This window comes from Haemaphysalis longicornis, unplaced genomic scaffold, assembly GCF_048455015.1.
Source record: "Haemaphysalis longicornis isolate Haplotype H1 unplaced genomic scaffold, Haemaphysalis longicornis Haplotype H1 scaffold_13, whole genome shotgun sequence".
NCBI lineage: Eukaryota > Metazoa > Arthropoda > Arachnida > Ixodida > Ixodidae > Haemaphysalis > Haemaphysalis longicornis.
In genome coordinates, this window is record NW_027526233.1 from 87,007,165 (window position 1) to 87,020,463 (window position 13,299).

General features: G+C 44.8%; 1 protein-coding gene across 1 annotated transcript in view; it reads right to left on the reverse strand.

The window, feature by feature from the left end:
* Positions 1 to 310: 310 nt before the first annotated feature.
* Positions 311 to 13,299, reverse strand: part of Cls (cardiolipin synthase) — a 37,549-nt gene continuing 24,560 nt past the window's right edge. Inside the window, exon 7 of the mRNA XM_077694902.1 lies at positions 311 to 4,393. Coding sequence (XP_077551028.1) covers positions 4,303 to 4,393 — 91 coding nt within the window. The 3' untranslated portion in view covers positions 311 to 4,302. The remainder of the gene's footprint in view (positions 4,394 to 13,299) is intronic.

Sequence of the window (13,299 nt, forward strand, 5' to 3'; positions counted from 1 at the left end):
AGGCATTAAGGGCAATATAAAATATTGTAGCACCATGGTAGCACATTAACACAAATAAATGAAAACTGAAGTTAGCTGTGACAATTCCGGTTGCGGTGCCAGCCATGGACGCGTCAATGTGAGTTACCACAAATCTGAGGGAAAATATGACGACTACAATTCTGCATCTGCAGCAAGTTACGCACTTCCGACTTAGAGGGACTTTCAAGCCTATATACAGTGACCTTCATTCAAGGATATAAAGTAGGGCACTAACAATATTGCAGCCACTACAGCCAAACATTGGCAGTTACTACCACAACATGGCAAAAACAAAAACAAAGAAAAAGGTTTTAATTAAGTTTTTACCAAGAGAACAGTCATGCTAGTTCAATTTCAGCAGACTTGTATGTGTGCAAGAAACCAAAACTTCACTGTGCAACATGTTTATAAACAACATTCTTTTAATGAGCAAAACTTTACATGCAAAACAAGAAAAATTTAACAGGAAAACAATCTTTCATAACAAAAAAAGGCTAGGTTCCTCGAACAAAAAGTGCTAGTATTTGCTGCAGCAGCACGTATTTGAAGCCAGAGTATGGCTTTTTTACTAGACGCCCCGTTTCTGAGGCAAAAAAAAAAAAAAAAAAGAAGAAGTCCCACAAAACTTCTTCATGCTTCTTTTTCAAAGTTGTGAGGGGCCAGTGGTCTTTGTGACGAGTGATATACATGTACATACAGCCACATTGCATTCATATAACGTTCCAAGGCCGACTAAATCAAATTTCAGCTACAGGGAGTTGCGTCAGAACTGAAACACACTGGCTGCAGATTTTCAAAATGTCCCACATCCAACGAGCCAAGGCAAACTCTGTTTCCTAGTAATTAAAGTGCAACCTGTCACGCAAATACTCTTGCAAGAGAAGTAAATAAAAGTCCGGGCATAACTGCGGAGCAGGTGACTCAAGAGTAAGCTTTTTAAGAAAAAGGTGCATTTGAAATCCCTGCTTGTACCCTGCACTCAAGTTTTTTTTGTTCTTTGCATGCGAAATTGGTTTTAAAATTGCCTGACACGTATCGTTTGTTGAATGCAACCTAGAAGAAAAACAAGGATTGCAAACAGGACACCAACACCACAACAAAGAAAAAATTGAAGAAGGTATGGTTCAGAAGCAGAGGAGGCATTAAAAGAAGTTGAGAAAGAAGGGGGGCACATACATTGCTGGACAAGTTGACGCAAACCTGTGCTCAAAATTACAGCACGATAAACACAACGCAGAAGAAGCAGGATGAGACGCAGCACTTATCCCATCCTGCATCTTTTGTGTGTGGCTGTATTTTCCCTTTGTAGAAACTTTTTCCACCATGTGGTTTTCCTCTAAACTCGTCAATAAACTCAGGTAGGGAAATAACAGGAGTTTTATCTTGGTTGAATACAGCACGAACAGAAGTTAAAGAAACACACTTCGTTGTGCCATTACAACAGAAGAGGCACAGGAGGGCCGCAGTACTACATGCACATACATGTCCGGTTTTCCCGAATTGACTGGGAGGCTCCCGAACTTTGATGGCTTTGTACGACTGTACGACAAAAAACAAAAAAATCCCGAATGCGAACCAGTGTTTCGCCAAACCTTACTGCCAGTCTGACTGCAGTGCACCAAAGCTACCTGGCAATTCAATCCGATCCTACACCAATTAATGTCATTGTCAGTGAAGAGCTTAAAAAGCATGGTTGGCCATGCGCGCATGTGCAACAGGTCAGTACTGCAGAAGCGCTGAATGCGAGAGGCAGTTCAGCATGGTGAAGAAAAATTGCACCCAGTTCCGAGCATCCACGTTTTAAACAACCGCCAGTTGCGTTTTCTTGGCAAAGTGTCGCAGGAGTGTACATTATTACGCTTGACAATACAGTAGACTCCGGTTAAGATGAACCCGGCTAAGACGAACGACTATTTTGCTCTCCTGTAACGTCCGCAATGCAAAAAACCTCCGCTTAAAGGACTCACCTGATCACATTCTTACGGAACTTACCCAGTCATGACTCACAGGCTTGAAAAACATTGCACACTGATACAAAAGCTTTTACAAATTCATAGAAATATTCCTGACAGCCTAGTTTGCTTTGTTACTCGGGTAAAAAAAATAAACAAGAATCGCAGTTCAATTTATCCAGTTATTACTAGATGGAACTACCTGTTTAGCAAGCAAGAGTTTCATTTTTTATTGGAGTACAGAAGTGACATATCTCTAAAATAAGCAAACTATGCTGTTGTGAACTTTTATATGTATTTGCAAAGTTTTCGTATTGGTGCAGGATGGTTTTCAAGCCCGTTGTTCATGCAGGAGTAAGTCCCGTAGGACTTTTGACAGGCAGGTCCCCCTTAAGATGAAGTTCTGATAATAACGTACACATTTCCACGGTCTGTTCGAGTTTGTCTTAATGCGAAGGCAAGATAACCGTTGGTCATTAAGGGTAACAGAGTGGATCCCTAGAGAAGACAACAGTAGCAGGGGGTGGCAGAAAGTTAGATGGGCAGATGAGATCAAGAAGTTTGAGGGGATAAGTCGGTCGCAGTTAGCACAGGACATGGACAATTGGAGAATAATGGGAGACGTCTTTGCCCTGCAGTGGGCGTAGATAGGCTGGTGGTGATGATGATGACGATGACGTTATTCCCAGGATTTCCTGAAAAAAGTGGCGTCAACCACGTCGACGATCTAGCAACCGACCACTGGTGTAGCTTGTTAGTAGTTTGTATGGGACAGTTCACTTCCTGCTCAGTTGTAACTAAATTAAAAATGCGTGTAACTTATTCCATTCTGTTTCTGCTAGTTTTTCTAACCCCCCTTGACTTCCCCGTGACAGTCTGACCTCTTTAAAGCCATCGCGCCGGACCTGGCAAACCTGGCAGGTATGCATGTAGCCCCCGAAGTGGAGTGTGAAACTACAAGTCAAATTGGTACATTTACAGGCTTAAATCAACTTCCAGGCTCGGCAACACATAATGAAGCAACACAGCCTGCCCCCACAGAATGAAGACAAAAAACTGACGGTGATTGCAGTAACGCTATGTCCGAATTCATCCGAGAGTCCGAACTTGAAGGGACAGCCAACCAATTTTTGCAGAGTATACGCTCTCAATCCCCAAGGAGAGGGGCCTCACTAAAACACCTTGAACTGAAACGGTTTTCCTGATAGGCCCCAGACAATATCAAATCTGACTTTTTATAAAAGATCTACTGGCTCTATATATGCTGCCAAGAGGAATGTTTGCCCCCATGACAGTGAGGTGTGCAGCAACACACTTTAAACTGTTCGTGAGATGAAAAGAAGTGCCTCCAACTTGAACAATAACAAAATACAGTTTTAGATGCGACTGCATCTCATTCACTCGCCTTGTCCCTCCATACGGCGTTGTTGTTGTCCGTCCACACCCCTCCCCCATTCTCCTCGCCCCCCGAGCTGCGCTCTCCACCGCTCACCCCCTCTCCTCTCCGATAGCGAACACTCTCTCGCGAGGGTCATTGGATTGGATTCGATTGGATTGGATTGGATTAAAGTGGATTTTGTTGGATTGTGTTGCGTCATAGCCGCGCCACATTGCGTCATAGCTGCGGCAGGGGGTTCATGGCACGTTTCACGCGATGGGAGAATCAACCTAACGGAAACAACAACGGAACCCCCTATGCGTCGCATCTACACAGGGGTTCCCGTGAGGGGAGGTGGGAGAAATTTTTTTCTTATTCCTTTATGCTGTTTTTGAATCACACATTGAAAGCGACACGGAGTGCTTAGCATATAAAAGGTATGTCGCATTTAAATGGCACCACCTTTCACTTATCACAAAGTTTAGCGTCAAACTAAAAGTACATCTTCGAAAATATATTTAGAAATTTTCTGTGGTTACCCAACTATACAAAACGTCGGCTTTCCTATGAGCCAGACAAAATGCACTACACAAAATGTGGTTGGCTGTCCCTTTAACATACAACAATGTGTAGTGTACTGCCCTAGGTGCACTGCTACCACGACATGAGAAGATGGGTAACGTACTGACCAGACCACAAGCTAATAGAAAATTCTTTTTACAAAAGCTGCAGGCGGCCTACAGCAACGTCACTGACTAACACGTGATCCAAACAACTTTGAAATCTGCAAATAACCTATCAGTCAGCCTCGCAAGACTTGACGACACCCTCTGATGTACTGCAAACATCACTCAACACTCCCATTGCGAGCCAACCGCCGCTAATCAACCGATGATTTGTCGACGCACAGTCCGAAGGGCACAGTCCTAAGTGCCCCTTGCTAGTTTAGCGCTAGGACTTGTCCTTCCTGAGGAACTGGTAGGCGTCCTTTGTGAACAGGTACGTGCAGCCTGACAGCACTGTGGTGGTCGCCGTCAGGTACCTGCACACACAAAAGAGAAAAACAACAACCAACAAAGGTCAGCAACGTAACACAAGATGAGGTAGATCGCATTATTGTATTTGCACGAATATAACGCCAATTTCATTCCCGTGATTTGTGCCTCCGAAACGACCCTCGCTTTATATTCGGGTCGAACATAGAGCGAGCATTTTTTCTCACTGTTCTTTCTTCAAATACCTTTGTCCTTGGCATGCGCCTCATACTGTCATGGCTGGAACTTGAACCGCGAACCCGCTGCCCTATACCATAGGATTTTCGTTACCGAGAGCTCGCTGCTCTCGTCGGTACCTTCGGCATCAGCTTCTCCCAGTAATGCCATTGGCTATGTTGGTAGTGGCCACACGACCAGGCAGTTTGGTCCGAAGGTGATAGCTAACGCGTGCGTGGCGCAGCATTGGCTCCTCATAGTGTTTTGTTTTGTTCGTACCTGCTTCTGCCTCCTGAGCCGCTTCAATGAACGGGCAAAGTAAGTACACCGCTGCATTTCAGAAATGGGCGATCATGCTGTGCGAAGAGCTTTAAAGGGACAGACAACCGATTTTTGTCGAGTATATATTCTCTATCCCAAATGAAAGGGCATCACTTAAAGCACCTTGACGAGAAACGGTTTTGCTGATAACGCCCTAGAACTTTTTAAATCGAATTTTTTGATCTACGATCCGTATGTGTCCCTCCTAAAACTAATGCTGGCAACCATGACATAGAGTAGCTCGGCAACATACTTTTGTCTGTATGCGAAATGAAAAACGATATTTAAAAACGTGTTCCCAGCTAAAAAAAAAGTTTGAATCGCGGGCTTTTCTGTTCCTTTATGTGTTTTTTAATGCAACGGTCTATTTTGCACGAATGCGCCATCTGTTGGGATAGACGATAGGTAGAATCTGGCTTCACGTTGTGGAGGCGGGAAGTTCGATTCTCCCCGGGCGCGACGTTTCTTTTTTTTTTTTTAAGCTGCCGTTGGCGTATTTGGAAACTGAAATCAAATATTTTGGCAGAACAAACGCCCCTGACTGAGGCAGAGTCATCAAAGCTCCTTCGCTTGGGTCTGTTTACTGAACGCTGCCGTTGATTCTGGGCATGGAAGCTCAGTTAGCCACACTGAGAGGCATGCTGAGAGGCACCCAGCGACGGCGGGCAGTGTGTCTTTAAAAATTTCAGAATAATGTTTAGAAATACATATGCAATTTAACCTTGTACAAATACTTGTTCTAAAAGGTTTTCAATATGCAAATAAACGTTTCAGCAGTTACAGTAGCTGCTAGGTTTGCAGGTCACGTGACAGGGACACATATTGTAGTGTCACGTTTCGACACTACGAACCGCCACCCTTCTGATTTCAGGAAGTTTGCTGCCAAATGAAAATTATTTCCGCCAGTTTGTTTAGAAATTGCTTGTGGTTATCGGGCTATATAAAACGCTGGCTTTCATATGAGCTAGACGCGACAAAAATCGGTTGTCTGTCCCTTTAAATGCGGCGCAGCAGCTCGGACTAAGCGAGGCAACCATTCGAGGTCGGACGAAATGCCGTGACCGCATCTTTCAAGCCGCACCAACTCGTAAAGCATTCCGTGGACCCAGGAATGGCCACTACTCTAAGCTCGAGAATGACCACGCAGGATTTGTCCGTGATAATGATGATGATGGTTAGGTGTTACTGGCGCAAGGCCGACTGGGGCAAAGAGCGCCAAAACAGTTGTAACATATGAGAGATGCAGATGTAAGCACTAAAATCGGCGAGTAAGAACACAATTAAAATGGGTCAAAGACAATTAGGATGGCTGGTGTAGAGGGCCAGGTTGTGATTATGCATGGTATGGAATAAGGTCTAAAGATTTCACTTCGGCTAAATAGTTAAAGGAGCCATGAAGAGAAAATACAACTTCGTTTAGTTTGAAAAAACTAGGATTCAGTATCTCACTCAGCTCCATTACAGCCACAAAAGATGGTTTTTTAACGAAAAAAAAAAAAAGCAAGAAGTATTTAAAAACTTTCAAATTTTTCGCCACAGTGACGTGTTGTGAGCAAGAATGACGTCACACGGGCCAACAATAAAACATAATTTTCAGTGCGTTGTCTGCACGTTAGCATTCAAGTGAGGCGGTCAAATGGAACTAGGGGCCTCATTACAGACGTCCAGTCATGTGTCGTCGCGACAGGTCAGTTAGGTGGCCACCAATCGCACAAACAAGGTTCCGTGATGCCATAGAAAAGTTGCGGGAAATTGGCTAGGGGGTCGCGACTGCTTCACACGTTTTCTTCCATATCTCCGTTATTTGTTCGAAGATTGCAATGATATTGGTATCATTGTTATCGGGACTAAGCACTCTTTCTAATAAACCCAACTTGTATTTTGTCTTCATGGCTCCTTTAAAAACGCGCTTGACAGAAAACACGGGATCGTTTAGACAAGAAGAACGCTGGGTGCAGTGGGATGTGTTGTCTGTAGAGTTTGGCAAAGTGTTGTGTGGAGTGCCTTGCATTGAAGTAGCACATGGATCACGGATAGGCCATCTCCACACCTGCTATACAGGGGTCGTGGGAGATCCCGTGAACAGGTGGGAGTGTGTTGCATGCGTGTGGCCTATCCGTAATCGAGCCAGGGCAACCTTCATTGCGTGTCTGTTGTGTGTGTCAGTGGCGTATGCTCCCAAGAGTTGCTTTATAACGTGCAGTTTGTTATCTCTCTGTTCATTCCAGTGTGCTTGCCATGTATTACAATGGTGTTGTGTGATGTGTGACTTAAGGTCAGTTTAGGGTATCGTTTTTATGTCAACTGCAGTTGTAAGTACAGCAGCACCGGCCATTCGATCTGCTGTCCCGTTTCAAGCAATCCCCAAGTGACCTGGCACCCAGCACACAGACACTTCAAGACTTCACACATATGCTGACATAATTTATAAACTAAATGAATAACATGTTTACAAAACTGCTTTAAATGCCAATGCACGTACTACGATCAAGGAATCTGTGAAGATGATGAAATTCGTCCGCGAATGTTGTGACCAGTTTGTGGCTGTAAATGCTGAGCTCGTGTGCGACTCAAAGCCAGAGAGCTTGCACGTGAAGCCGGTGTGTATCGTGACAACTTTGCATTGCTTTGCGTTATCATTGTAACATACATTTTTTTTCTTTTTTAGAAGGGCCAAAACTGCCCCCCTTCTGTCGTGTTCGAGGTCGCGTTATTTACGTGCAAATACGGTATATATACAGTCAAATCCCGCTACAACGAAATTGACGGGACGCACGAAAAATTTCGTTGAAGCGAAAATTCGTTGAGGCGAAATCCGCCCCAACACACCACGGAAAGGCCCGAAAAATAGCCTCGTATGTTTCCGCATCATTGGCAGCAAAAAAACAAGAGTGACACGCAATAACGACATGTTTATTCGGATATCAAACATACCAATGGTTATCTGTGTTCACTGCACGCAAAGAACGCGTTACGGAGGGGGGTGAAGAAATGCAGGCGCAAAACGTATCGCTGCACAACAAGGCGTGCCCACCGAGCTGATTACTTGCAGCTAGCTGCTAGGCCGTCGGAAGCCCCCCTTTTACTTGTGGCAGGAGCAGTGCCGTTATCTTATCCCTCTGACAGGGCACCGCAGCTACTGACCTTGGCAGGCAAGACGCACGCGCTTGCATTTAACATGAGCGCGCGCCCGCGACTAAGATAGGATGACTAGGCTTCAAGACCAAACACGCAAACATGATTTTTGCTCTTGGCTATGAAGAATGGTAGAAGGAAAACGGCAAGGACAGCTGCTCACAACGCATACATGACGGCACCGCGCCAGCAGCGAAGCACATTCATGCAATTTCAATTGGATACAGATTGGCTGTGGCTGTAGCTCCGGCTTGGCGAACCGGGCCTGTGCCTCATGTAAAGACGGCAAGCCACATCGTTATCACCATCAAACAATGGCGTCCGCCTATGAGTTTTTTGTTTTGTTTTGTTATGGGTGGCGGTGTGGGCGCACCGCGCATGTTTTCAGTGAAACTAAGCGTCCTGAATGTTTAAAAAGTTACAGATAGCTGGCGCTATGCTTATTTTATTGTAAAATAGTTGTTCAAACCCAGCCCAATTCATCGAAAATTTCGTTGAAGCGAAAGCAAGCGAGACAAATGGTTCGTTGTGGCGAGGACTTTGTTGCATTGACCTCTATGGCTAGCTGACGGGGAATTGGAAATATTTCGTTAAAGCGGAAATTTCGTTGAAGCGGACTTCGTTGTAGCGGGATTAGACTGTAATTACAAGAAGGTCACATTACAGGATGTGCTGCTTTGCTGGACACCAAAATATAGAACAACTCTGACCTCCTTGCAGTCACATAAAAATTAATTCCAATCTGATACAGCAGCTTACACAACATACACCTGCTATTTTGCATTATTTCATGCTGACTGTTCAAGCTGCACATTAGCCACAAAAGTGCACGCATAACGTATGCATTTCCGGTTTCATTAAAAGCAGTGACAGAATGGTGACTACCAAATGACAAATTTTGTTATTTACATCGACCTTCCTTGATACATTTGAGTTTCGATTTACAGAAACCACCAAACCTCACAACACTGCTAAATGAAGAACTTCATAACATCGACGAATGAATTAAGCCCACAGGAAACTGCAGGAACAATCTGAACTGAAATAAAATTGCTCTTTTCATTGTATTTCATCCCCGAAACACGATTCAGCGAGACCTCACGCAATGCAAAGCAACAGCTCATGCATACACAGATCAAGCCAGCCCCTTGCTTCAAGTATTTTTTCTTTATTCCAAGTTACAGTTGCGTCTTTAATTCAGAAAAAATATGCATGCATCGGGACACCTAAAAAAAACCAAAATAATAGATAGCTGCATTGTTGTAGCACGCCATGACCTCTCAATAACGCACAGAAAAATAAAAACAGTAGCCTCAAATCACTCTTATTTTGGCAAAAATTGGCTCTACAAGAATGAACCCCGACATCGGGCAAGAAAAAATTCCTTCGACATGCCCGTGACCTACACAGTGAATGACAAGGGTGCAAAAGGAGTGAAAGTCATAACTGCGGGCTACCAGAAGCAGTGCCACACCGTGATGTTGCTGCGCGCTGCTTGCAAGTACAATAAGCAGCAAATGAAATGCGAACACGAAAATATGACTCAGAACACGCAAAACTGAAAAATACTGTTCGTTGAGGCCTAATAAAGGCGTACTATTTGCATATTCGGAGAGCCACATTTCCGGACTTTGTTTTTGTAACCAAGCCACTTGTCATTTTGACTTGTATGGAAAGAAATCGTGCTATTTGCGTGCTCTGATTGATATTCTCGTGTTCGCGTTTCATTTGCCGCGTACTGTACATCATTTTTAACAGGAACACTCTTCCAGCCACGGAAGTTTTCCCCAAAAATGTTGTACGCGCCCACGGGAATGGGTGGATGAAGGGTGCCCTCACTGAAGATTGGGTTAACAGTGTTTGGCAGCGCCGTGCCAGGGCTCTCCTGTTTAAGGAGTCACTCCTGGTTCTGGACTCCTACCGCGGCCACTTGACAGATGCTGTCAAGTCCGCGCTTTCGGAGGGCGACATTGCGGTAATACCTGACGGTATGGCGAGCCAGCTACAACCGCTCGATGTGGCCTTAAAACAATTTGTTTTAATTTTCAAGCAAGCTTTGCGAAACTTGTCAGTCTTGCTGCTTTTCTCCCACTGATTCCAGATATGCCATTATTTTCTCAGTAGGTCAATTAGTTCCCAAGATAATTAGCACTAATGAGCCATTTTTAGTCAAGCAATAGACAAAACAGTGTTGGTCATAAAACTGTAATCTTTATATATTCCAATACTATGAACCCTGTGGTGCGCAATAATTTAAGCAGTTTTTTGATGCATCGCTTGGAACTAATTTTACAGCTTGTTAAACTTCGGTGTTTGAAATGGGCACTCAAAATGGCTCCTTGCCACTGGTGCTACCAAAGTTTAATGAGCTGTAAAATTGGTTCCAAGCGATGCATCAAAAAACTGCTTCGATTATTGCACTCACCAGGGTTCATAGTATTGGAAAATATAAAGATTACAGTTTTATGACCAACACTGTTTTGTCTATTGCTTGACTAAAAATGGCTAATTAGTGCTAATTATCTTGGGAACTAATTGACCTACTGAGAAAATAATGGCATATCTGGAATCAGTGGGAGAAAAGCAGCAAGACTGACAAGTTTCGCAAAGTTCACTAGAAAATTAAAAGAGACTGTTTTAAGACCAGTGTCCCCCCTTAAAGGAGCCATGAAGACAAAATACAAGTTGGGTTTATTAGAAAGACTGCTTAGTCCCGATAACAATGATACCAATATCATCGCAATCTTCGAACAAATAACGGAGATATGGAAGAAAACGTGGGAAGCAGTCGCGACCCCCTAGCAAATTTCCCGCAACTTTTCTGTGACATCACGGAACCTTGTTTGTGCGATTGGCGGCCACCTAACTGACCTGTCGCGACGACACATGACTGGACGTCTGTAATGGGGAATCTAGTTCCATTCGACCGCATCACTAGAATGCTAACGTGCAGTTAACGCACTGAAAATTATGTTTTATTGTTGGCCCGTATGATGTCATTCTTGCTCATAACACGTCACTGTGGCGCATAATTTGAAAGTTTTTAAAACCTTCTTGCTTTTTTTTTCGTTAAAAACCATCTTTTGTGGCTGTAATGGAGCTAAGTGAAATACTCAATCCTAGTTCTTTCAAACTAAACGAAGTTGTATTTTCTCTTCATGGCTCCTTTAAGGACAGGCTGCGAAAGCATTACGACAACTGGGTGACGCTGCAAGATCACCAGCTCAGACCGACTGGGCGCATCAAGCACGCTTCACTCAGCCGACTGGCGAACTGGGTCGCCACAACACAGGACAAAGTTTGGGCCGAGCTAGTTGTGCAGCATCTCGAACATGCTGAACGGAAGTGAGGACAGTGTGCTCCGCAAAGAGGACAGCGACGATGACGACGACGCTGAGTTAGCATTGAACATGCTACGACGAGTGCCGCAACCGTAAGAAAGTGAATATTCTCAGCCACGTTCAATGCCTTCTCTCATTTGGCTTACATTCGACGTAAGCTTTTTTTGTTTGTTTTCCGACCTTCCAAATTTCAGGGGTTGACCTAGCATGGAGGCGGGCCTAGGTTCAAGTAAACGTGGTACACAGAAAGCCATCTATGCCCCGGCATGTAGTAAACCATATCAGCTTTTGGAAATCTAACTTCGGTGTCCCGACCCTTTTAACTCCCTACTTTCAAGTGTACACTGTGTTGCCACTTCAAGGCAATGGGTAAGTTGCTGTAGTGACTCGCCACTTGTCCAGTGGGGTAAAAATGCGCTCCAGGAGAAAACGACGCTTTATTAGAGTGGCGATGTACTTGCAATGCAGCATGTACCCACAGTCCCAGCATTAGAAATGAAAAGTCAAAACTGGAAAGGTTCACCATCATCATCATCACCAGCCTATCTACGCCCACTGCAGCGCAAAGGCCTCTCCCATTATTCTCCAATTACCTCGGTCCTGTGCCAACTGTGACCAATTTATTCCCGCAAACTTCTTGACCTCATCTGCCCATCTAACTTTCTGCCGCCCCCTGCAGCGCTTGCCTTCTCTAGGGATCCACTCTGTTACCCTTAATGACCAGCGGTTACCTTGCCTTCGCATTACATGCCCTGCCCACGTCCATTTCTTCTTCTTAATCTCAACTAATATGTCCTTAACACGTGTTTGTTCCCTGACCCACTCCGCTCTCTTCTTGTCCCTTAATGTTACTTAATGTCCCTTAATGTTAATGGAAAGGTTACGTCATTATTACTTGGCAATGCACCCCTGCATATTAGAGTAAGACCAAGAATGTTACCACCGACAGAAAGAAGAGTTCACCACTCCTGTTGCACTGTTTCAGAGGCGATTAGTAGGCAATCTATTCGGTGCTGCCTATAACGTGTGCAACAGACTCTACTTTGCCAAAATATGTTGCCCATGCCATTGAGTGCAATACCTAGGGCGGAAAATGTGGAAATGATAGAAAAGCCTCTTAGACTGTTCCAGTGGTCATGCAACACTGGCACATTTTGTTGGAGCAAAACGTCCTTCACACCTGTGTGATCATCTTCAGAATTTGTTGTTTTTGGCCAATCCGCACAATTATCGTTATTGCATAAATTACTTATGTCAAGAGCGTGGAGTGCCACTTTAGCTACAAAATGTGCTGCCTCTCTCTTTAACACATTGACTGATTGATTGTGGTGTTCAACGCGCCGACGCAACGCAGGCGATGAGGCGCGCGTAGTGGAGGGCTCCGGATTAATTCTGACCACCTGGGGATCTTTAACCCGCGCCGAAATCTCGTACACACGGGCGTTTTTGCTTTTCGCCTCCATCAGAAAAACGGCTGCTGCAGCCAGGAATTGAACCCGCGTCCTCGTGCTCAGCAGCACAACGCCTTAGCCACTGAGCCACCGCAGCGAGTTATCTTTTACCCCGGCCCTAGAGCCACTAAATAAGCTACGCTTAAGAGTAACGACACTGACGAACGGCGGCAGCCATTTTGGTACCTGACGCCAGGGTGGCCAGCTTTACGCGCCCTATTGCGGCTGACGTCGACGGGCGGAATTGGTCCGGGGGCCGCTTGGCAACCACGGCAGCTGTGTTTACTTTTCAAAGATTTAGAGACAGCGCGCCGATGCGATGGGATCAGGCTCAGTTACGCAAGCGTAGCTCATTTAGTGGCTCTAGGTTACACTAGAGACACTAATTAAGCTACGCTTTTTAAGTGGCTATACGTACGCTAGGCCAGTGTCGTTCTTTCCCAGCGGGAAGCGATGCAGGCGTTTTCCACCTTCCCACCGGTTGAAACA